At 48.3% G+C, this 25,383-nt stretch overlaps 1 protein-coding gene across 4 annotated transcripts; it reads right to left on the reverse strand.

The window, feature by feature from the left end:
- Positions 1-276: 276 nt before the first annotated feature.
- Positions 277-23,506, reverse strand: GGT7 (gamma-glutamyltransferase 7). Of its 4 annotated transcripts, none has more exons than XM_082746159.1 (15): positions 23,160-23,506; positions 17,123-17,358; positions 16,593-16,744; positions 15,243-15,360; positions 14,336-14,403; positions 14,051-14,124; positions 13,566-13,762; positions 11,411-11,498; positions 9,504-9,631; positions 9,247-9,335; positions 6,857-7,006; positions 6,621-6,738; positions 5,794-5,931; positions 4,689-4,781; positions 277-1,031 (listed from the first exon to the last, which is right to left on the reverse strand). In XM_082746159.1, the coding sequence occupies exons 1-15, from the start codon at positions 23,326-23,328 to the stop codon at positions 969-971; spliced, it is 1,881 nt and encodes a 626-aa protein (XP_082602285.1). In that variant the 5' UTR covers positions 23,329-23,506; the 3' UTR covers positions 277-968. The 4 variants fall into 4 exon arrangements, with proteins under 4 accessions (XP_082602285.1, XP_082602282.1, XP_082602283.1 ...); XM_082746156.1 differs by having other exon boundaries at positions 4,682-4,781; XM_082746157.1 differs by lacking the exon at positions 23,160-23,506 and adding an exon at positions 17,510-17,668 and having other exon boundaries at positions 4,682-4,781.
- Positions 23,507-25,383: the final 1,877 nt, after the last annotated feature.

The raw sequence follows: 25,383 nt of genomic DNA on the forward strand, positions 1-25,383 counted from the left end.
TTTATTTACCTATTTTTAATAGGCTTCAAGCCCAATGTGGGGCTTGAACTCATGACCCCAAGATCAAGAGTTGCAGGCTGTACCGACTGAGACAGCCAACACCCCCGTAGTAAGTTTTCAAATCAGAAAGCTTCATATCTTAATCAAAACATGAAGGAAATACCCAAAATATCCAGTTTAAGAAACAAATAATAAACAAATGGCTTTGGCTGCTTTTGCACCACCTCACTTGTTCCCACTCCCAACACAGCCAAACAAATCAATCCAGAGCCGTGGTTAAGCAATAATCTTTCTTTAATTCCCCTTTGCAAATGGAAGCCCCTGAGCTGGTCCCCACCCCCACCCGTACCCACAACCTGCCCCCCCTCAGATGCAAGGCCCCACTTCAACTTGGTGGGAGGAAGAGAGGAGCACCCCCTCCCCAGGATGGTCCATTAAAAAAATCCTAGTCATTTAAGAAATGAGGCTGGGGACAGGAGAAGGGAGCTGGAAGACAAGGTCCAGGTCAGGCCAGACTGGAGATGTTGGGGTTGTGAGGACCCTTGAGAAGGGTTTGCAAGCACATCCCTAAGCTCAGGGCCAGCATGGCTGAGGGAAAGGAGACAGACAGATAGCCTGACTCCTCAAGGAACTGTCTGCCTGGTTGTGGACATGGACATTCACCACCACCACCACCACCATCACCACCACCACAGGCTTCTGGTTAGAGAATTTTCCAGTTACTCTGGGATAGGGTTTGTTAAGTATCCCCTCTGGCCCATGATCTAGGGCATCCCTGGGGTCCCCCTGAGGCCAAACCTGGGAGAAGGAGGGACTCTAGGAACATGCAAAGCGGGGGAACAGAGACCCCCGCCCCACCCCGCTGCTCTACAGGATGGTGGCTCCAGCTGCGTCTGGGCTCCGAGGGTCCTTCACACCAATGATGAAGTTGTTGGTTCTCCGGCTGCCATGGACCCAGGATAAGACATCTACTTTCTCCACATGGTGACCCCTGGCTTCCAGGAACTCAATCTCTTCCTCTGTGAACTCACCTGAAAACCATCCCCCCAACATATATACATTCAGTGTTCAGAGCACTGACTCAGGAGTCCCACGGTCAGACCTGAGTCTTGGTCCTGGATGTCCACTGTATGATCTTGGGCAAACTGCTTTACCTCTCTGAGCCTCAGCCTCCTCATGCATAAAATGGGGATTATATGAGAGCCTACCACATGAAGTTGTTGTAGGGATTTAAAGAGATAAAATACAGAAAGCACAGAGATCAGAATGCTTCATATAGTATGTGATCAATAATATATTTTCATTCTTAATATTGAAAGAAAGGGCTATGGGCTCTTCATCGCCACATGCCTAGGCCAAACCGCCATCATTACTTGCCAGGATAGCCAAAATGCAGCCATTACTGCATAGCCCACTGACTGGTCTTTCTGGTTCCAGTCCTGCTTCCTTATAGCCTAGTGACACAGAGCCAAAGGGATCCTCTTAAGCCATTAGTCAGACCACTCACTTCCCCTTCTCAAAAACTTCCAACATCTTTGATGACTCTTAGAAGAAAATCCAAAGTCCTTACCAAGGCGTCTAAGGCACAACATCATCTGGGAGCTCACGACTTCCCTAAACTCCTCTCCTCACTTCCTTCCATTCTCTCCCTTAACTCTGCTTTAGCCTCCTTGCTGCACCTCAGGTAGGCCAAATATGCTCCTGCCTCAGGGCTTTGCACAAATTCTATTTGGAATGCTCTCCTCCTAGATAGTCACAAAACCGGCTTCCTTACTTCATTCCAATCTTGGAGGAGGACTTCCCTGACCGCTATCTAAAATGGCAGCCCTGTCATCCTCACCTTGCTTTGTTTTCTTTCCACATACTTATTGCTACTTGTTTACTTATTAATTTATTTACTATGTCCCTCTCCATTAGATTATAAGCGTTTTGAAGGCAAGGATGTTGTCTTGTTGGCATCGATCCTCATTGCCTTTACATGGATAAATGAAGAAATCCCCACCCTCTTAACGTAAGTTCAGGCCCTCGCTTTTTTCTTGCTTGGCCCTTTATCTTAGTTGCCTCTGTTTCCCCAACTTAAATTCTCCCCCCTTCAATCCATTTCCCCTAAATAAAACATTTCAGGTCTATCCCATCTCCAGTAAGCCCATGCTTCTTACCAAGAACCTCCAGGATAAGCCCTGTAACCTTACCTCTTACTGCTCCTCAATAAAGATCTGGCCTTCTTACTTCTGCAGATAGGATAAGGTAAAGATATAACACTGAATAGCCGTGAATCACCAAGTCAAACATGTTTTTCCTTTACAGTTCATTTTCAATCCTTTAGATGATGGCAAAGACTTAAGTTTTAGTCTGAACCCTAACATTTCTAACCTCCTTCTTCAATAGAGAGAGCAGGGCTCAGAGCCTTCTGTGGGCACCATATTCACGGAAGATCTACAAACAGTTGCCTTGTCGTAGTTACTTATCTTTTATTTGTGGCAAATTATGCTACTTTTCCATGTGTGATTATGATATTGGATTTATTTATTTTTTAAAGATTTATTTATTTATTTGTTGGACAGAGAGCGATCACAAGTAGACAGAGGCAGGCAGAGAGAGAGAGAGAGAGAGAGAGAGAAAGAAGCAGGCTCCCTGCTGAGCAGAGAGCCCGATGCGGGACTCAATCCCAGGACCCTGAGATCATGACCTGAGCCGAAGGCAGCAGCTTAACCCATTGAGCCACCCAGGCGCCCCTGGATTTACCTTTAAAATACACTTATGGGGCACCTGGGTGGCTCAGTGGGTTAAAGCCTCTGCCTTTGGCTCAGGTCATGATCCCAGGGTCCTGGGATTGAGCCCCGCATCGGGCTCTCTGCTCAGTGGGGAGCCTGCTTCACCCCCCTCTATCTGCCTGCCCCTTTGCCTGGTTGTGATCTCTGTTTGTCAAATAAATGAATAAAATCTTAAAAAAAATAAAAAATAAATAAAATACACTTACACTGAAAAAGAAGTCCATTTATAGAGGTACATATGTAAATAATGGCTCAGATGGTATGTAAATGTGGCAAAATTCATGAAGGTGCTGGATAAATTCTTAAGTTTAAGACACATGGTCTCGGGCGCCTGGGTGGCTCAGTGGGTTGAGCCTCTACCTTCGGCTCGGGTCGTGATCCCAGAGGCCTGGGATCGAGTCCTGCATAGGGCTCTCTGCTCAGCAAAGAGCCTGCTTCTCCTCATCTCTCTCTCTGTCTGTCTCTCTGCCTATTTGTGATCTCTCTCTCTGTCAAATAAATAAATAAAATCTTTGAAAAAAAAAAAAAAAAGAAAGAAACATGGTCTCTAGGAGCCAGCAGGCGTCCTGGCTGCTGAGTCATTCTTTCTGGCTTTTGACAATTTGTCCAGAATGTTCTGGGTTCTAGACAAGCCAAATACCTAATCATACTTCAAGACCCAGCCCATAGCCCTTAATGGATGAACTTTCCCTTTGCTAAGCCTCTGCTCCTCATGTTCCTGTTTTAGACTGTGAGCTCCTTAAGGGAGGCTAGGATGAACCAAATCCAACCATCCCCCTACCCTGGCCCAGGTAACTTAGCATCATAGAGCCCCACATTCAGGAGAGATCAGAAGTTATTAGTTGGGATAGCCTCATTATCATCATGCCAGGGTGTTACCAGCCACACCACAGGGTGTGATTGCTGAGGATTTAGGTCTGTGACTTCTAATGTACTTTAGTCTAGGAGACAAGTGGTAAAAAACTGAGTCTTTGGTATCAGCTAGGTATATGCTCTAATCTCAATTCTGCCACTCACTGACTGATTTTTAACCTCTGTGCGTATCCGTTTCTTTGTAAAATGCAGATGATAATACCAACTAGGCAAGAACCATGTCTCATTCAATGTTCTATCCCTTTTGAACTTGCATAATACATCGTCTGTTGTAATAAAAATTCCTCAAAGCTGTACATACTTTCCCATTTACAAAATTAAGTTGTGTCTAAAATTAGGCACCTTTCTTAGAGGAAAGTCTATTTTCTCACTGTAATCTACAAGGTCCATGATCTGGCCCCAACCTGCCTCTCTGGCCTCATCTCACTCTCACTCACCATGGTCTACTTTTTACTCCTAAAACATGCCAAGCCCATTTCTGCCCTGAATTCTTTGCATCTGTTCCCTTCGCCTACAAAACCTGCCCCAGTTCTTTGCACGGTGGGTACCCTCCTACTCTTCAGATCTCAGCTTAAATGTCACCAAAGAGAAGACTTCCCTAGTCACTGAGTCAGTCTCTATGTCAGCCTGCAGAGCACTTATTTTACTTTCTTATATTGCTTTGATTATTTATTTTCCTCTCTATCTGTAAATGCCATATCCTCAGCACCTAAGATAATGCCTGGCACACAGTGTAGGTATTCCATACAAACTGATGAATGAAAGGTTTGCAGAATGAAAACCGTATCTCATTTTACAAATGAGAAAACTGAGGCTCAGAGTGGAGACATGAATTTCCCAAGACCACACAACCAGTAAATGACAGATCTGGTTCTAGTCCCCAGATCTTTCACTGTCCCAAAGGAGTTAGCTGGAAGAGCCCAAAGATTCACTGGCAGCAGTTGTGCTGGTGGAGGCATGGACACCCTTGGGAGGAGCCCCTTTCTCTACCCGGCTTTTTGCCCATCCCATGGGGATCTCTGCTCTGCACTCACTGTCCACCTGCAGGAGGTTGGACTGCAGGTCTGGATGCAGACGGCCATGGGCCAGGCTGTCACTCAGGTTCCGGTTCAAGGTCAGAACATTCAGTAAAACCTGTGGGCAGCCAAGGGGTAGAAGTCAGGGCTGCCCCAGGGATGGGGATTCAGGATTCCCCAGATCTCACCCCTGGGCCAGACTTCTTACTCTTTGGAACCCTTATTCTAGGAGTATTATCTGAACAGCCTCAAGACAGTCATTCTCTCCTCCCTTCTCCCTGGCCAGGACAGGGATAATAGCTGGAGTAGTCCTAGGGCACAGCATGGGTACTTTTAGCTTAGAGGTTAGGAGTGTGGGTATGCTCTCAAAACAAACTCTCTGCCCATTCTTACGCAACTGGACCTAACTTTTTAACCTCTTTGGGCTTTAGTTTCCTCATATACAAAATGGGAATAAGGGTTTCTCCCAATGTTGGGAAGGCTAAAAGAGCAAGCACATGTAACACCATGCCTGGTGCTTAGTAGAACTCCATAAAGGTTAGCTGTTGTTACTGCATCCATTTTACAGATGAGGAGACTGAGGTTCAGAGAGGTTAAGCGAATGCACCATCATGCACTTGGAAATTGGCAGCACTTGGGTTGGGGCCCAGGACTGTCTGATTCCAAAGCTCAGGTTACTTAACTCACCACCTGCCAACGTAAGTGCCTGGCACATAAATCAGTTGCTCAAAACATTCGTGTAACTGTTGTGAGACATTCTGGAGAGTAGACACTTCCTTTCAAAATCAGACTCTAAAGAGGGCTGCTTGTCTCTTTAGATACTGAGCAGAGGCATCATGGGACTTGAGGTTGACAGACCTAGGGAGCCCAGGTGCTAAATCTGGCCTCTCAGTTCCACTGACCCGTGATTGCCCATCCAATCTAGAAGACAGGGAGCTTCAGGGTTCCATTTTGGCTAAAAAGCTCAGCACAGCCTATGCCCCCAGTACCCAGGATGGGCCTGTCACAGCAGCCTCCGCCTATGTTTGTTGAGCTAGGGATGAGACCAAGCCAGAGACAGGAGGGCACCTACAGTTTAGGGCACAGCTTGGCTACTGGCCACAAAGTGCCTACCATGGAGGAAACCTCACCTGGGTCAGTCCGCTGAGGCCCCGGGCAGCTCCATTGGCCCCCAGGGCGAGGTAGGTCCCACAGAGCCCCTCCGCTGGCCGGACCACGGTGGGCAGCAGGAAAGACAGTGGTCGTTTCCCTGGCTGCACCGAATTCTCCTGTTGTCAGAGCACGGAGACCACAGGGAGATAACAGGTGGGGCAGCTTTTCATGGGAGACTGGTCCCTTCCCAGGCCACAGTTTGCTGTCTATGAAACAGGCAGGGTCCCTGGATAGCTGGGGTGGATGTGGACCCACTGAGTTGTTATGGGGCTACCATGGGTGCGAGGGGAGGGTACCAAGCCAAGACAAATGGCTAAAGGGAAGAAGAGGATAATCTCCACCCTGGTCATCCCTATCTCTCATTGTCCTGGCAGGGCTCCAGCATGCCCTGAGAGTAAGAGTATTGGCCTCCAACTAGACCAGAATTCCTATCTCCTTCCTCCCTTGACTAACAAGAGGGCTGAGGTCAATCAGCTCACCATCACAAAATCGTAGACCACTGCACTGAAAAGTGCCAAAGCATCAGATGAGGGCTAATATCCTTATTGTACAGATGAAGGAACTGAGGCCAAGGGGGGGGGGCAAACTTTCCCCAGGTCACACAGTGAGACAGGGACAGAATGGGATGGGGTTTCTTCAGGCCCAAGCCCCAGACTTGGGCTGCAGGTGAAGCAGACACTTTGTTTAGGCTACTTTTCTTTATACTAGAAGTTCCTAGAGGAAGTAGGGAGGGAGGAGCAGCCATACTGCTATACTTCCTACCTAGCTTCAAGGTCCCCAGGGGAGGAGGGATGCAAGGCCCTACCAGGCTGGGTGCAGAGTGGTTAGCAGTCCTGTTGGGCCACGAGAAGTCTAGCATCTGGCTGTTGAGCAGGATCCCCGAGGGGGTGATGAGGCCACTGCCAAAAGGGCGGTTCAGGGAGCTGGGGATAGAGATTGGAGCCAGGTAAGCCCTGAGGTCACCCTCATTCCTATCTGGCTCCCAACTCTTCCTGGTCCAGATGATCTCCAGTGCCGGGTTCTGTGTCTGAGCTGGCATACCTGACCATGGCCACAATGAAGTCGTCAGGGCCCATGATCAACACCTGAGCAGCTGTGGGAGCCCCATCCAACTCGTAGACGGGCAGAAGTGGGGCAGGGGCCGCCTGGGAGTCATTGATGTGGCCCCGGAGGTAGGCGGCTTCTACCTTGCTGAAAAGACAAGGGGTAGGAGATTAATACACAGCAGGCTCTTATTACACCTCCCCTACCACACTATGATGTCTGTTTGTGCAATTATTTGATTAACGTCTCCCTCCCCCACACCCTGGCCCGGAACTATTAGGTCTGTGAGAGCAAAATCTCTCATTCTGAGCACATGGGAAACATCCAGGAAATCATTGTTGAACTGACTGGGTTCGTTTAGGTGTTATCCAGATTCACTTTTAGAGCCAACTTTTATTTAGTGCTTAAATCAAGAGTCTTTTAGTTACTTGACTTTATTTACTCACTTAATCTTCTCTCTGAAAGTACCTGGGGCATAGTGGATGCTCAGATAATATTTGTTTTGAATGAACAAACAATTTATTTAATCTAATGTTTGTAGTTTCGAACTAGTTTTTTTTAAAGATTTTATTTATTTATTTATTTGACAGAGAAATAGAAAGTGCACAAGTAGACAGAGTGGCAGGCAGAGTGAGAGGAGGAAGCAGACTCCCTGCTGAACAGAGAGCCTGATGTGGGGCTCAATCCCAGGACCCTGAGACCATGACCTAAGCTGAAGGCAGTGGCTTAACAACTGAGCCACCCAGGTGCTCATGAAGAGTTCAGTCAGGGGCACCTGGGTGGCTCAGCAGGTTAAGCCTCTGCCTTCAGCTCAGGTCATGGTCTCAGGGACCTGGGATCAAGCCCCGCATAGGGTTCTCTGCTCAGCAGGGAGCCTGCTTCCCTGCCTCTCTGCCTACTTGTGATCTCTCTCTCTCTCTCTCTCTCTCTGTGTCGAATAAATAAATCTTAAAAAAAAAAGAGTTTAGTCAGAGGAGGGTTTGTATACAGGGATTTTATCTACTATTAGAATTCTTTTTCAAGGCACAGGAAGACTTGACATACAGTCAACCCTTAATAACTATTCGAAGAATTACTTGGGTAAATTTAATATAGGGGTGTGTGTGTGTGTGCGCGCGCACATGTGTGTATGTTAGAGCTAGGCTGAAAACAACATGAAATTCTCCAGATCTTTTAAATTTGGGCTGAGGGTTTCTTACTTAATGACTATTAGTTTGGTGATTCTAGAACATTAGAGTGACAGGTTACCAAGGATTACTGAAGACTTTCATTCCGTTTTCAACCACAAATTTTGTGGAGGCCACGCAGAAGTGGTACAGAGGGCTTTGTTTCAAGTGGATTGGGTGGGGGGACAGAGGCTTTGCTTTTAGCCCTTATCCTTGTGACCCTGAACTGCTTACTATTTTTGGTTGTTGCTTTTTTTGCCTTTTAATTATAACCTATTCATTTTAGTTTCATTGTTTTCAACTTATTCATAGAGTTGTTTGAGTAATACTACAAATTTATGCTAACTATATTTTGGGGTTCTGATTTTGCCCTTAGCTAGCCTTTCAGTCAATCAGAGTAGCAATCAAATAGCAACCATTCTTACCCACCCATATTGCCAATTACTAATACCATTTGTTGAATATTTATTATGTGCCACACAACGTGTTTTGCACGTATGACCTTATTTTGTCCTTACCACAACCTCGGTAAGGTGACTTGCCCAGTGCTGCTTAGCTAGTGGATCGTGAAGCTGGGATCTGAATTGAGTCAGTCTGACCACAGCCCATAATCTTACTATAGTGTTATGCTGCTAATGTGGAGACATTATGGTAAAAATCCTCATCACCTCAGGTATTTGCTTGGAGACTTTTCATTGTTCTTAAGTTTTCTTTTTCCACTTAAAAGGGGGCACAGGTGGGCCCAGATATGTGCCCTGCTAGAGTCAGAAAGTTTTTTTCTTCTTCTTTTTTTTTTTTTTTTAAAGATTTTATTTATTTATTTGACAGAGAGAGATCACAAGCAGGCAGAGAGGCAGGCAGAGAGAGAGAGAGAGAGGAGGAAGCAGGCTCCCCGCCGAGCAGAGAGCCCGATGCGGGACTCGACCCCAGGACCCCGAGATCATGACCCGAGCCGAAGGCAGTGGCTCAACCCACTGAGCCACCCAGGCGCCCTAGAGTCAGAAAGTTTTAAGAGCCAAGTGATGCATACTAACTCATCAGACAAACAGGCAAACTGAGGTAAGTGCTGTGAGAGGCAACCAGTGTCACACTGAAGTGTAATTGAGCTGAAATTGACTTGGGACTCCAGGTCTTATTGCTGTACCAGCTGCTTTTCATCTGATCCCTTCCTCACACCCACCACCACCTCTGCCACGCTGAGAGTCCTGCCCTGGGACCCACCTGAGCATGTCATCCATGCTCTCAGTGATGGTAGAATCGTAGACAGGATCTCCCAGTCTGCTGGCCAGGGCTAAAGCGATCTTCAGGGTCTGAAAATGTAACGGGAGTGTGGAAGAGGCTGCCAGGCTCCTCCCAGCACCCACATTAATGATCCTCATGTGAGAAAACTTGGAGGTTAGTTCTGTTCCATGGCAGTAGCCCATCCCCCCACTCCCAGTATACCAAGACCCAGGGCAGGGTGGAGGGGTCGGCCTTGCCTCTGCCACCCAGTGAAGAGCCTGTTCCCGGGACACCAGCGTGGTGAGATTGAAGCCTTCAAGGATGTTGAGAGCACTGATGAGGGCAGGACCTGTATGCGGGGGTGGGGGACTGAGAACCAGGTGGCCTGGAGGAAAAAAAAAAGAAATGACTAGATGGCAGGGGAGGGGTCAAAGCAACTCCACATTCCACCATCACACAGACTGAGACTACTGCATTGGCCCCTCATCAGACAAGGAATCTGCCTTGAGAGGCAAAGCACGGAGAAGCAAAGGGACCCACACAAGTTCTCTCAGCAAGTCAAGGGCAGGGCCAGGACTCCAACCTAGAACACCGGCCTTCAGTTTCCTCTTCTGCACAAGGAAACTAAGGTCCAAGAGGACTGTAGTCTGCCCAGAGTCACACTGTAGCCAGAACAGGGACAGGTGTCCAGATGTCTAGATTCCTGGCCTATCATGTGTCTCCTTTTAGCTCCCCCCACAAGCCAGAATTCTATTCAGGGCCTCTTATGGTCCCATGATCCCCAAAACTTCTTGGGGGTGACAACCTCCTCTTCCTATTTGAGGCTCCTATTATTTGATGTTTGGACATTGAAGTAATAATGATAATACCTGATGCATAACGTTAACTGATTAACTCATTTAATCCTCACAATGGGTATTGTTATCATCCTCATTTTATAGGTGAGGAAAGTGAGGCACAGAGACGCAGTTGGTCCAAGTTTACAGGAGACAAAGGGAACCCAGAGCACTCAAGGTACTGGCATTGCCAAGAGAACCCAGGCTTGGGAGGAGAAACGTAAAATCAAATAAGCATTCAGTATCCACTCTGATCAGGGCAGCTTTCAACATCATCTCCTCAAATCTTCATGGGGGCCCTGAGAGGTAGGCACTGCTATTATCTCCATTTTCAGGAGGGAACCATGGCTCAGAGTGAAAAGTGACTTATTCAAGGTGAATGGGATAGCTGGTACTCAAACCCAGGTCTTCCTGGCTCCAAAGCTACGCTCGTCCTCTGTTCCATATACCATCACCTCTGGTGGAATAATCAGGCTAGAAGTTGAGTCCTGGAAACTTGAACTCAAAGGGGAACTATTTTGGGGCTTGAAGTGATCCAGACCTCCTAGGAAGGAGAGAATCTGAGAACCTGGGAACCTTCTGAGGGACCCAGGAACCCACCACTTTGGGTTCAGCAAACATGGACTTCACCCATGTCAAAAGTTTAGCTTTCTGGGCTCCTTGCTGGTTTGAGATTGCTAGGTTAAGTTCCATTCTATCCTTTGGCCTCAGTTTCCTTTTGAAACAATGAGGGGACAGGTCTATAATTGTCTTGAAAAGTTTGTTCAATACGAAGCTAGATGGACTCATGAATTCTTCTTAAGAAGTACAGGGCAGGGGCGCCTGGGTGGCTCAGTGGTTTGGGCTGCTGCCTTTGGCTCGGGTCATGATCTCAGGGTCCTGGGATCGAGCCCCGCATCGGGCTCTCTGCTCCGCAGGAAGCCTGCTTCTCTCTCTCTGCCTGCCTCTCTGCCTACTTGTGATCTCTGTCTGTCAAATAAATAAATAAAATCTTAAAAAAAAAAAAAGAAGTACAGGGCATTGAGAGTGGGGCTGAGGCAATACAGAGCCCAAATCAAGAAAACCTATGACCAGAACCCCAACTCGCAAGCCTGAGCCTTTGACTAGACCTCCCACCCCATATCCTAAATACTTGGGGTAACTGACACCACAAATACTGTAGAAGGTGGGCTGGCTCTGGCTTGTTTCAACAGTTGGCTGCCCAGGCAAGCTCACTGCCTCAGTTTCTCTCCTGAACAATGGGGAGGAGTCTCTAGGCCAAAAGGAGGTGGCCATGGACTGGGAGGCTTCTCCTGAGCAGAGACCCTGAGAGCTGAGAGAGAGGTCACCTCTGTACACGCCACACACGGGATTCTCCACGAGAGCACTGTAGTTGCTGAAGTCGTCCTCAGTTATGACACCCCCTGCGTGCTGGGCCTGCAGGGGCGAGAATGACCCACCACAGTTGTGAGCCACACACCAAAACTGTGGGCATGTGGGCTTGGCCTATGGTATATGTTTGAATCAAAGACAGACTTGATGTTTATAACTTTTGTGCTTTCTGCAATTTCCATCATGACCTTTAGGGACCCAACTAGCCCTGGGTACCCCGGGAAAAAGGAAGGGGAAAAAGCACAAACACTGAGCACCTGCTATGTATCAGACATTCTTTGAATGACCTCCTTAGTTTGGCATCCAAGGCCCTTTGTGATCTGGCCCCCACCACCTCTCCCACTTCATGTCCTGCTATTCCCTGGTGAGCTCTGTACAGCCACCTGGAGTGACCTACAGTTTCTGAACACATGACTCCATGACCTTGAACATACTACCTTCTCTGCCTACGTAAAAGGAACATTTTCTGGGATGCCTGGCTGGGTCAGTTGGAAGAGCATGCAACTCTTGATCTTGCGGTCCTGAGTTCGAGGCCCACATTGGGCATAGAGATTACTTGAAAAAGAAAAAGGAACATTTTCTACTTACAGCAGAATTTGTTTATAAGATATCAAAACTGGATTCTTCACTTCATTACAATTAACTAAATCCACTCCCAAACCATGAACCCTGGACGATCCAGATAGGAATGACTCTCATTGGATATAACTAAGCACTCTACTGACCAATGAACCAATTTTGTACAAATCGATGGGCTCATCATTTCCAGCATGGTAATTTTCATTTCTAAATTAGCATAACCACTAGGAATCTTCTCTCTTTCTCTCTCTTTTTTAAATTTTTTAGTACTTGAAACCCCTGACTTCTAATCTACCCACAGTGAACTATACACTGAATTTCTTGGCTCGTACACTGAATTTCTTGGCTCGTGTGTGTTCAACTTTGGGTTGTTTTTGTTTGTTTTCCTTTAAAGCTTAGATAGTCTTTGTTTGAGTCTCCTTCTCCCCCTTCTCCAGAAGATCCAGGTGTGGCTAATCAGAACATTCCTTTTCCATGCCAGTGATTTGGGAATAGTCATGACACCTATTGGGAAGTTTGGGAATAGTCACGAGACCTATAACAGGCTGATGAGACATAACCTGGAGGCTTTTGCTGTAACTATTGGAATGAGATATGTTCTTTCTCTGGGATGGTTTGCTGGAAGGATAGCTGGTGGGGAGCAGGTGTGGAGAGGATCTGATAGAGAGTGAATCCAAACAGAAGAAAGTAGAGATGTGGCAGGAAGATAGAGAGACAGACCACAGCTTGGCAATGTGGATGGAGCTCTGGACCCAGCGGACCTACGGCCAGTACTCTGCTAGACTTCTCAGTTAAGTCCATTTGAGATGGGCATTTATCACATAGCCATACCTCTAGGACTCAGCATAGATTCTGACATAGAACAGCACTCTGTGAATGAAGAATGAATGATGGACCAACTCAATTCCCACAACCATATGGCAGAGAAACATATAATCACTCCAATGGTACAGATGAGAGAATCACAGAGTTGGTTTGTGTATCCTTACCTTGAAAATAATTTCCTATTTGGAGTTTTGAATTACTGACAACAGTTTTCAGAACCCATTACTACCTCAGGTTAAGAGTCTTTGGGGTTGTTTGGTAAGCCCTTGTGTCAATATCTCCAGTCCTGATAGTGACCAGTGAAGGAAGGTTTCCCTCAGTCCCTAGAGAACCCAAGAGCAGGGTGGGATTGTGGGCTTGGGAAAGCTGAGGCTGATCCTGGGTCTCTGCCACGCCTGGGAGGGATAGCTCAAGGCTCTGCACAGGTTGGCACCAGCCCTGGGGGACCCAAGGACACCTCTCTCAGTCAAGATAGAACAGCTCTTCATCCCTGGGGTCCTTTGTGCTGCATCCTGTCAACTGCTCCCACCCCAAACAACCACTGATCTGATTCCTGCCACCAGAAGTTAGTTTTGTCCATTAGAGAATCTTAAGTATATGGAATCATCAGTACATTTATGCAGAAAGAAAGACAGAGACGGAAGGAAAGGGAAGAAGATGTCCCTGCAGTGGGGTCCTTCAGGGCAGGGGGGCTCCCCAAGTGCTCACCTCGGCCACCATCTCCAGTGTGAGATTGCCTCCTGCGTAGAAGGCGGCGGGGCCGGAGGTGCCCAGCACATCCAGCACTGCGGCCAGGTCAGGCCGACGCAGCAGTGAGCCCGGTAGTGGCGGGTGGCCCAATGGCAGGAATGTCTCACGGAAACGCTCAGATGCATTGGGCGGAGGCTGTTCAGCCAGGGCACGGGCTGTAAGCAAGGACGGGAAGCTGGGTAGGGGGCTGAGTGGCTGGCCCTAAGAGCTCCAGCACCCCAGCACCCCCCGGAGCATGTTATGGGGGAGATGGGGGGTGTATATGGGCCCTTCTCATATCCCCTCATTTGAGGCTGCATCCCTATGAGGTAGGATGGGTAGGGAGAGAGCTAAAGGAGCAAATGGAAGAGAGGTGCTTTCTAGCTTGGGCCCCAAATCTTAGAGGTTTCCATTCCCCTTCCCATCAACCTCATGCCTTTCCCCCACCCCCAGGCCCCACTGACCTAGATCCTGGGTCACGTTGAAGCCATCTTGGGCCACAGCTGCTGCGAAAGCCAGGACTTGGGACCATGGCAGCCTGGGGGGGCCGGAGAGCAGGGGTGGAGGAGATCCTGGGGGGAGGAGGAGGGGTCCTGGGGGAAAGGGGGTTCCTGGGAAGGAGAGTCCTGGCAAGGGAAGGGGATATGAGGAGGGGGAGTTGGGAAGGAAAGAATCCAGGATAGTAGGAAAAGGCCACCCAAGGAGAGATGCAGGCAGAGGCCCCTGGTCCCCAGGGGGAGGATCTTTACCTGCCATAGAGCTGGTGAGCTTCATGTAGCCCCTTCACCATTCCGGGGACCCCCACCAAGAGCCCAGGCTGGGCGAGGCGGGCAGGCGAGGGAGAGAGGAGACCAGGTCACTGGAAGGGGGGGGCTGGGCTGAACTCCGCAGAGCCCCAAGCCAGGGATGGGGGCTGGCACAGGGGAAAGACACAGGCCAAGTATCCCAGAGGAGGGACAAGCTCTCCCCAAGCAGGCATCCCTCCCATTTCCCTGACTTACTATCAGCAAATGCAGAAAGGCTTCCTTTATCTATCATAGTTGAGTGATTTATAAATTAAGCAAATCCTTTTAAGAGCCAAGATGTGACCAATTTAGATGGAAACTTGTCTACATTGGATTTTATCTACTCCTACCTTTTAAAATAATAGACAAGGGACTTTCATTTAACCTTTCCATGATCACATCACCATTACTCAGCTGTGATAACTCAGGCATGTGTTTGGCTTTTGCCACTGTACCAAATATCTATTTTTCCAAGTTATTCTATTTCTTCTGGATAGTGGGTTTGCCTTTTGCAGTTCCTCCTTAATCTTCCAATATGCTGTGTGTGGGGAAAGTTATGGTCATCAGGCTTCGAATGAAATGTGTGTTATAGTGCAGGAACTTTGCAAACTCTCAGGCTGCTCAGGCATCCTGATAGGCCGGGTTGCCAGGGAAGTAAGATGCTACTGTATTGCCCATTATCAACCATACAGATCTTTTGGTTCATTATTTTATCTGGGGGACTGCCTATCTCCTTCATAGCTTTAAGAGTGTCTTGCTTCACTCTTTTCCTCACTTCCATAATAATTACTCAGCAAAGTTATGTTTGGGTTAGCAGAAGGGCAGTGAAGGGAGACCCCCCTGGACTCTCTCTTCTCACCAGGGTCCCCACCTTGGTTTCCCAGGATCTCTGCAGGGCCTCTTCCCTGAGGGCCCCTGGTGCAGACTCCCGGAAATCAATTAGGTGGCTCTCATTTCTTCTGATGTCGTGGACCAGCATCACGCCCCCACTGGGAGAGACACAGAAGGAGAAGTTGATAAGGTACTACCCCTCTAAACAATTAACCTGCCTCTCTTTCATCCCCAGTGGTGATGGCTGTAGGCTGTTTGTCACAGGAGTAAGATGTCTGAGCCCCTTCTAGCAGGGATTTGGAGACGTAGCCACTATATGAGGGTAGGGAATGAAATCAAAGGGGTTGGGGGCCCAGAGACCATGGACCTCTTCTGGCCTGTTACTGGAGACTTTAATCCCTGATTAGGGAAAACCCGGAGACTGGAAGAGCAAGATGTTCTACCTCCTGCCCCCACCCTAGACCACAGCTGGACCCTGGCCAGCTTCCTGCACCTGCCTCCACCATATGCCCCGGCTCCCTCTCCCAGGACTGAATTATGTAAGGATGGACTGTATCCAACCAAAAGGGGACCTTCTTTGGTGGGTCCTGCAGGGCTGGTCTTGCAGGAGCCAAGATATGGACTTTGTCAGCTTGTCCCTTTTCTGTGGCTTGTTTCCATCTAAGATGGGAGCTGCATCTGAGATGGTTGGCCTGCGGCCAAGTAACATAATAGGGAAGGCAGGACAGATAAACAATAGGGAGTGGTAGGAACTATGGCCAATTGGACAGCACAAGTCCCGTCATGCTATTCAGCTCCAGATAATTGCAGCCATGTGGGAATGTGGGCCCAGTGTTACCAGGTCTTCAGATGGTTCCAGAGATATTGAAAATCTGGATTTTTATGAAAATTCTCAACTTTTTAACAATAGTAAACAAATTTTTAATAATTGTAAGTGTGGAAACCAAACTAATCTATGTGGTAGGTATGGTCTATGTGTGGCCGGTTTGTAATCTGTTTTAAGAGTTCTCAGTCTGTGGTGTATTTTTGGAGGATGGAGGGTCCATAGCTTTCATCATGCTCACAGGATTTGTTTTAAGGATTTGTAAACCCTAAAAGTTAAAGTATTCCTGCCTTAATTAGTGACAGTATACCCCCACCTGTGCACCTTACTTTATGTTTTATAAAAGCCTTCACCGAGTTAAGGAAAAAACAAATAAACAACAAGCTTGTTAAAACACCTCCTCTGACTCCATGTAAGGGTAAAATTGGGTGTAGAAAGACAAAATGCAAGGAGTTAGGGCCCAGCTGCCCCTCTGGTCAAACTTGAAGACCCCCACATGAGACCTACAGACCAGGACACAGAATTAGGCCTGGGGGACTCCAACCTCCACAGCTGGGAGCACCTTACCCGCCTAGGCCAGAACTGTGTGGAGCCACGATCCCCAAACACAAGGCTGCTGCCACAGCGGCATCCACAGAAGATCCCTGTTTACTGAGCACCTCGATGCCCAGCGATGTGCAATGGGCGGCATCAGTGACCACGGCACCCTGGTGAAAGATCTGGGAAGGGAAAGTGGACGAGGTGGGGGCAGTAGGAGACCTCTGCCTCCTTAAGGCACCTCCACCAGCCCCAGAACCTCCACTGGTGTTGGGGGTGGGAGTCCCGCCTTCTTGTCCCTTACAACTCTTCCTAGATCCCCTCCAGTGCCTCTTACATGATCAGATCCCTTCCTTGCTCTGTCCCATTCATACCCTGAGCTCCTCCCTTTGGGACCTTCCTCTCTGTCCCACTGCCCTCTCTCCTTAACATTTGCTGGTTCCCTCCCCCACTCAGCCAGTCTGCAATCCAAGCAATTCCAATTCCCACAAGTCTCAAGAGCTTTCCCCCTCCCTCTTCTCCAGTTTCCTTCTCCTGTCCGCCAGCCCCAACCCCCTTACCTGAGGGTCTCCGAAGTAAATCTGCATGACCAGCGCCACAGTGACTCCCGTGGCAAAAGTGAGGCAGGCTGTGACAATGACTGTAAGTCCATCCTGGCGGCAGGAGCACTCGGCCGCTGCCGCGGAGAAAGGGTCCTTGCGCGTCTCCCGCAGTGGGGACCCGTCCTGGCTGCCCATCTCCGACGACGTGGATGGCAGCCGCTGCAGCCTTGCTGACTTCAGGAAGGAGTCCGGGTCTGCCGGCAGCAACCAGGTGGGTTTGGGCACCTTACCTGGACCAACACCCCACCCCCACCCCGCGCTGTTTGGCTTCCCCCCTCTCCCTGCCCCGGTTAAGCAAACCTCACTAGACAATACTGCTTGCCCTTTGGTGTTTCCCCAACGCACCCCAGAACAGGTCGGGGGCAGTCCCGGCTGAGTAGAGACAGGAGCCCTCAGCTGCGAGGCAGGGGGCTGGATGCCTGGCCCCTATGCCAAACTTTCTGAGACCTGAGACCCACTCAGGACCTAGGACAAACACTTCCTGGAATGGAGGGGGTTGGGGCCCTCCCTAGAAACCAGATCCTGCTCGTGCTGGGGCCCAGCCTGCTGTGGCAAGGAAGTAGCTACATAAACTGAATGGCCAGACCCTGGCTTCCAATCTTGCTTGGCTTGTCCATTCACTCACTCAACAAATATGGAGGGCCTGCTGTGGGTCTGTCTCTATGCTAGCTCCTAGGGAAAAGGAATAGACAGTTTCTGCCCTCATGAGGTTCACAGACCAGTAGAAGAAAAGAAACACGTAAACAAAGGAGTATATCATTACAACTTGCAGCAAGTGCTATGAAGAAAAAGGATGGAACGATAGAAAATAGTGGGTGTGTGTCGGGGGCTGCTTAGCGGGGATTTGGCAAGGCTTCTCAGTGGAGGTGACTTTTAAGCTGAGAACTAAGGGATGAGGAGCTAGCCATATGTAGACCAAGAAGTGAGTGTGTAGAGTGTTCCAGAAAGAAGGAGCAGTAGGTGCAAAGGGCCCTAAGGTAGGAATAAGCTTGGTGCAATAGGAAAAAACAAAACAAAACCGAGGCCTGGGTGGCTCTGGTGTAGTGAACAAGGGGAAAGAATAGTATGGTGGAGGTTAGCCCAAGTGCACAGGGCCCTATGGGCCTCGTGAGAAGCTTGGATTTTTTTTTTTTTAAGATTTTATTTATTTATTTGACAGAGATCACAAGTAGGCAGAGAGAGAGGAGGAAGCAGGTTCCCTGCTGAGCAGAGAGCCTGATGCGGGGCTCGATCCCAGGACTCTGGGATCATGACCTGAGCGGAAGGCAGAGGCTTTAACCCATTGAGCCACCCAGGCACCCCGAGAAGCTTGGATTTAATCCTAGCTTTGAAACCAGTTCTCTAAAGGTCCTATGTATTTGTGAAAAGTAAAGAAATCGCCTGGCACCTTGACCTTAATACCCTTGCTGTGTATGTACAATGTGTTTTAAAAAGTCCATTCATTCAATAAATATTTTTTAAGCACTTGCTACTATACACTAGGAGTAAAACCCCTTTCAAAAGTCTGTGGGATGATGCTGAAAACTGACAGATTTTCCTGACTGAAATACTATCATGGTTCATCAATACCAACATGATAAATACCCAAGCTCCTTGACCTGGCATTCAAGGCCCTCTATAATCCACACTCCCCTCTTTTGTGTAAATAAGAAGCCACATACATATATAGAGAACTTTTAGAAAATATTTACAGTGGTTACTTTTGGGGAAAGATACTGACGGTGGGAATGAGATGGGGTAGGATAATTTTTTCTTTGAAATTTTTAGTACATATTTCTTTCTTTTCTTTTTTTCCAAATCAATGCATATATAAACTTTTATTTTATTTTTTTTAAGTAATCTCTACACCCAACATGGCCCTCAAACTCACAACCCTGAGATCAAAAGTTGTACTCTACACAGACTGAGCCAGCCAGGCATTCCTAAATTAACACACATATTTTTAAATAAAGAGGAAAAATTGCACACAGATAGGAATGGAGAAGAAGACTTCTACTTTTCCTCATTGTATTCTTTCCCTTTCTCTCTTTTTTTCCTTTGGACCATAAACATGTAATTTATTTTAAAATTTTTATTTAAAAAAAGAAACTTGTCTTCTGGAAGCCTCCCTTAGCTCATCATGCTTGCCTCTACCCCTCAGCACCACACAGTCTATAAAAAAACTGGAATTCATTCAACAAACATGTTAAATACATACTGCAGTCAAAGAATTCTCCTTGGTCCCTAGAGGTTTCAAAAGAAGTGCAGAAAATGGCTTTGAACTTACATTTATTGATGGTGACTATATTCCAAGCACTTTCCATACATTCCCATCATTGAAGCACTCCTGTAACTTGTTGAAATAGGCCTATTCTCTCCATTTTACAGATGAGGAAATTTAAGGCTGGAAAAGGCGATCTTGCCCATTTAATGTTATAAAATGAATAAATGGCAGAAGCAAAAGTAACTCAAAACCTGTCTTCCATTGCTCCACAAAGTATCAGGAGTCATTTCCACATTCAATAACCAACCTTACAAGCTAATTCTAGCTGATAATTCCAGGTACTTGTCCTTAAATCTGTTTTCTCTAATCAGCTATGAGGGACCAAGAGGGGAAGTGATATGACTCCATCAGAGTTGAGCCTATTCAAGACTTTTTATCCCATCAGTCAATCATTAAGTTATTCATTTATTCAACAAAAATATTTACTGAGTACTCTACTGTGTAAGCACTAGTGCAATAATACCATTGATTTTACTGATGTGTAAAAGCAATAGCAGGACACTGGGAAAAGGTGAGTTTGGAATCAGAAGAAACAAGTCTTTTGGGAGAAAGACAATGAGTTTAATTTTGGTAATTCTAAATTTGTGGGACACCAATAGGAGTTGTCTGGAAGCAACTGGCCTAGTATGCATCTGATTTTTATTTGATTAGATGCCATTTTCAATCAACTTTCCATTTTAAAACACCATCTCCTCTCTCTCATTTCTTATTCAATCATTCCTGTCCAGAGTGAGTATATGACCTAGGCCTAGCCCATAACAGGCACCTCTCTACAGTCACTGGTTCAGCGACAGATATGTGATCAGCACCAGGTCTGTGAGACTCAAACTTAGTTCTATTGCTGCAACTATTGGGAAAGAGAAACGCTTTCTTTCTGTTTAGATTATTAAAATGGTAAGGTGTAAACCTGCTGCTACTGGGCGCATCTTGCTGCTACAGAATGAGAGGTCTGAAGATGAAGACCATAAAAAGGAAGGCAAAGCAAAAGACAAAAGCCAATTCCTTTTTAGGTACCTTGACCTAGCTATGCCTCAGGCCCCACATCCCTGAATTTTTCAGTTATGCTACGCAATAAAATTCTCTTTTAAGATTAGGTTTAACTGAGTTTTAACGGAGTTTATGACAGAAGAATCCTGAACAGAGTTGACTTGGCAATTCTAGAGATAAAGAGAGAGATCTTGGTTGGAAACTGAGGTCATTTCTGGCTTGCTTATTCCTTTAAGGGCAGAATCATCAAAGACTTTTTTGAACCAAGGAATAACATGACCAGAAGTTCAGGGTGGCAGATAGATTGGGGTTGGTGGGGCAGGGGGCAGGGAGGGGGCAGGGAGTAGCTAGAAGCCTATGGGTAATATAGGTAAGAGAGGATTGGGGCTTAGTCTCCAGTGGTGATGGCAGGGATGATGAGATGGACTGCAAGATACTTAGGAGGACAGAGAGCATCTGATCACTTTGGGAAGTAAGAGGAAGGAAGGAAGTCATGGATAGCTCCTGGGCTTCTACCTTGAAGATTGGATGAACGGCAGTGTTACTAACTGAGAATGACACTGGGGGAAGGGCAGGTCTGGGATGAGATGAATTCAGCATAGTACATCCTGAAGGTGAGGCACTTGTAGGACATCTAGAGGCCGATGCCTGCAACAGAGAGGAACTCATGGCCTTGGAGCTCAGAAGAGAGTTAAGAATCTCCCCAACTTAAAAGTGGTCACCATTTTCCAGAGGGTCTGCTGTGGGAGAGCTGGCATTTGGTTCTGGGGAGTGGCGGGCTGGAGGCTAGCTGGGCACAACCAAGGTACTGGGTAAGAGGATGGGGCAGCATTAGTAAGTAAAACCTCCAGACTGAGAACATAGGAGATCATGTCAGTCAACAGGCTAGTCCAGCTGGTTAAAGGAACCTTGGGGCTTAGAAGTAGTGGTCTGGGACATAGCTTTGAAATGACTACATAGATATGATGGTAAGGGTCCTTGGAACATTAATGCACAACCGTGGCATAAGGTGCAGATTCCCAGAAACTCAGGCGACAGGGGTCTCTGCTGGATTTTTGTAAAGATGAGAGCAGGACCTGTCATAATTCTCCAAGGTACTCCCTGAGGCTTGAGAACTCCCTCCCCTGCTATTCTTTCATCTTGAGATCTCTCTCATTCCTTTATTTATTCAACAATTTTTATTGAGCACTTAGCACTGTGCTGGACATTGGAGAAAGGATGGAGAAAAAACAGTCACAATCCTGTCTTCATAGGGCTTAGAGACATGGAATAACCACATGATTGCTCAAATAATCACAGACTTGATAATTGCTAGGACATTTATAGGGAGCCAGGAGAAAACATGTCAGGGGCTTCCAATCTCTAGGTTAGGAGAGAGGCATTCCCAGTAGAGCTGGAAGAGGAACCTGAGGCCCAGGTCAGGGTAGATGTGCCCACTGTCATACAGTGAGTCAAGGCAGTGCTGGAACAAGAAGTAGCATTCCTGACCCCTGGAAAAAGGTCCTGGTTTCAGGCTGTTATCCACCAGGACACATCTTTCCACTACTTTCCCTATTCCAGGGTTATTCTCTCTGGAAAAGAAGTTTTGACCTGCCGCTTGGATATCTGATGCCCATAAGCGCCCCCGGCCTTCCCTACTCTTCCCTCCAGGGAGGCTACAGTCTAGTTAGGCTGGCAAGGGCTGCTAGTAAGGGCCAGATGACTGGAAAATTGTGAAGGGGGAAAGAGTTTGGGGCTGTCAGGCTGGGAATAGCTACAGAAGGGCCAGGCTAGAGAAGGCTGGGTCAGAGAAGCAGGATCTGCCAGGCTGGTAAGGGAGAAGGCTCAAGTGCAGGCACCGGGAGGAAGAGTGAAGCACAGGGATGCTCTGATGTCAGGAAGTGACGTTGAGGGAAAGAGGGATGGGGGATGGAGCATGAAAAATGGAGAAGAGGATAGAGCTGGGGCACATGGATAGGAGGGAGAGCCCTAGGGAAGAAATGCTCAGAGAGCTCTTGGCCCTTAGGTCTGCCCCAAGCCCTGTGCCCCCCTCCCTAATCCCACCCTTTGCAGTCCCTTCAAAGGCTGAGAACACAGCAAAATCCTAGAGCCTGCTTCGTAGGGGGCAGGGTACCTTACTAACATCCTGGCCTGATCCATGGCTCCGGGAGGGGTGAGGTAATCCACAGGGCAACGAAGGCACTCTGGTCCCCAAGGACTCTGAGAGGTCATGCAGTCCGTCCGCCTGTCTCCCAATATCCACCGCTTACAGAGAGATGTAAATCATGTTTTCCTTAACTCTCCCGGGATGTGAAGAGATTCTCAGCTAAGGTCTCTCCTTCCCACAACCCTTGCCTGTGGGGAAGTTCTTCTCAAGACCTAGCCTTACCCATCCTGCTGCAGTCTGATTTGGTTTCTCCTACCCTGTTCTTTGTGACTAAGGGACGGCCTCTTCTAGGTGATCACAGCTGTTCCTTAGCATCTCCCCTCCAACCTTCCTTCCGTATTAGTTGGTTCTTCCCGAGAGGCAACCCCAAACCCGGCTGCTGCAGTTCCTGGCATCATTCACCCTTGTCGCATCCTAAGCCTCCAAGGCAGAAATGCATCTCCATCCCCACTAGATAACGAACGGAGACAAGGGAGGAGGGAGAGGTCCAGGTGGAAGGGAATGAATTAGGGAGATGGAAGCTGGAGGTGATGCTCCGCGTAGATGAAGGAGGACCGGGGACGTCCCAGGGGGGCAGGGACGGGGCCAGCGGGCCTCACCGGTATCGGGGTCTCCCAGGAAGGCGTCCTCGTCCTTGCGGCCCCTCAGAGGGGCCGCGGGCGCCGGCTCGTCCTCCGGCAGCCTCGGGAAGCTGGTGATGCTCATGTAGTCCACGGGCGAGTAGGCGCCGAGGGCGCTCTCCTGACTGGCCTCGTTCTCCGCCGCCATCCTCGCCCGCGCCCCCCAGCAACGCAGCGCCTGCCGGAAGTGGTGCGGCGGGGGTGGGGGCGGGTGGAGGGCGGGGCCTGAGCTCTTGGGCTGCCAGGAGGGGGCGCCTCACCCCATCCCCCGCTGGCGTCGGGCTCTGCTTGAACACTCCTACCCGTAGCGCTGTCAGCCTGCAGTGGACCGGCAGGTGGGCGGAGTGCCGTGTGGACCGAGAACCTGAAGGGCGGCGGGTCCTGGAGAAAGCGCGGAGGCTGTGGGGGAGGGATGGAGAAGAGCGCTGCAAGCGCGACCTTAGTGGCTTGGGACACTTTATACAGCCCGGGGGCCAAACTGCTTCCTCCTTCCAGATTGAGCTAGAATCCGCCTCAGACCCCAGACTCTCTCCTCAACCTCCAGATCCTTCCACTGAATGCAGATCTGGCCTCGACCCCCGATCTTGTCTCTGATTTCAAACTCGGACCACAAACTTGGCCTTGGACCCCAGAGCCCTCTTTGGACTCCTAGATCCAGTCTGATCTCAGACTCCTCCTCCGACCCCAGACCCCTCTTTCAAGAGACCCTGCCTTCGCGCGCAACCTCAGCCCCACACCTGCTTCATCCCCACACTGCTTCTTCACTTAGAGATACCTCCTAGGGTGTCTCTCTTCAGACATCAGATCTATCCCCTGACCTCCAGCACTTCTCAGATTCCTCTTTCAGTCAACCCCTTCTGGGTCCCCTGACCTATCAGCATAGGACGATGAGTCCAAACTTGAGTTTGTGTTAGAATCTTTAAAATCAGATCCCCAGATTCCACTCTAGAGATCATGATTTGTAGGCTGGGATGAAGCTTCTGGAATCTGGATATTTACCATCATTTTAAGAGGTTTAGATGCGGTTCTGGAAAGGACACTTGGAGAAAGAAATAATGGTGTTGAGGTATGACAGGAGTGGGGTGGAGTGTGTATGTGTGTGTGTGTGTGGGGGGGGTGATAAATGGGAGAGGACTGGGTCTCTGTAGTCTAGGTGTCTGGGTTCCCCTCCCTCTTCTACCACTTACGAACAGTGTGATATGAGGCAAGACATTTAATCTCCTTGAGTATCAGTTTCCTCATCTGTAAAATGAGAAAATAATAGTAGTCATTTCAGATAGTTGCAAAGATTAAATAAAATGTTGGAAAGTGCTTAGTATAGTATGTGGCACCTACTTAATAAATGCCATTATTATTATTATTTCCTTAATCTAGTGAGTTCTCATTTCGTCATTTCGTCGAATCCATTCTCTTCCCACCCTGAGGAATTCCAGCTACAGTATAGTTTGCATTACTACCCCATCTCTAAGGATGGGGGGGCTCCCTCTCTTGTGAGGCCTCTTGCCCAAATTTCTATTGCACAGTGCACAGGCAGAGGGAGGGTTCTGATCAAGCCTGTGGGCACACATCCTCTCCTTCCCCAAACCCAGGAGCCAGGCTCAGAGGTAATAACCAGGACTGTTTGAAAATCTACTCTGCGCCCAGGAGCTGCAGTGCCACCTGTAGACAGTAGGAGGCAGCAGTGTATTGAGAACAGCTTTAGGACTTAGACCAAGGGCTTGGGGAGGGAAGGGGGGATAATAGGAGAGGGCTGCCCAGAGCTGGGGCCTGAGGAGGGGAGGAAGCTGAAGATAATGACTAGCTATACTAGGACTGTGTGCCCATTGCCTGTGCCTTCCTCCCTACAGAGAGGTTCCTGTCTCCTCAGTGAAGTCTGTAAGGCTTGTTATGCTTCAGTGAAGTCTGACCCCCTCCCAGGCACACGCATGGGGCTGTCTCCACTAAGTGAGGTCAGTGCTCCTTCAGTGGTGTCCATTTCCTCAGTGTAGTGAGAGGCCCCTTGGGGGTTTGAGTTCTCTCAGTGGGGTCCATATCTCTTTAGTAAAGTCTATATTTTCTGTAATTCCTAGGAAGAAGTCCATGTCCCCTCAGTAGAATCACAGAACTTCAATGTCATTTATGTCCTATTAGCAGGGTCCAGAGGTATTCACTGAAATCTGAGATCCCTCAGTAAGATCTGCGCTCCTTTAATGGAGTGACTTCA

The sequence above is a fragment of the Mustela nivalis genome (assembly GCF_964662115.1).
Source record: "Mustela nivalis genome assembly, chromosome: 8".
NCBI lineage: Eukaryota > Metazoa > Chordata > Mammalia > Carnivora > Mustelidae > Mustela > Mustela nivalis.

What these genes read in the sequence shown, in the direction of transcription:
- GGT7 (XM_082746156.1), bottom strand. Translation starts at nt 23,328, where the DNA reads ATGGCGGCGGAGAACGAGGCCAGTCAGGAGAGCGCCCTCGGCGCCTAC. An exon ending in CACAGTTCTGGCCTAGGCGG is followed by an intron (nt 15,361 to 16,592) that starts GTAAGGTGCTCC and finishes TGTCTCTCCCAG; the next exon opens with TGGGGGCGTGATGCTGGTCC. An exon ending in ACCACTCTGCACCCAGCCTG is followed by an intron (nt 5,932 to 6,620) that starts GTAGGGCCTTGC and finishes CTCTGACAACAG; the next exon opens with GAGAATTCGGTGCAGCCAGG.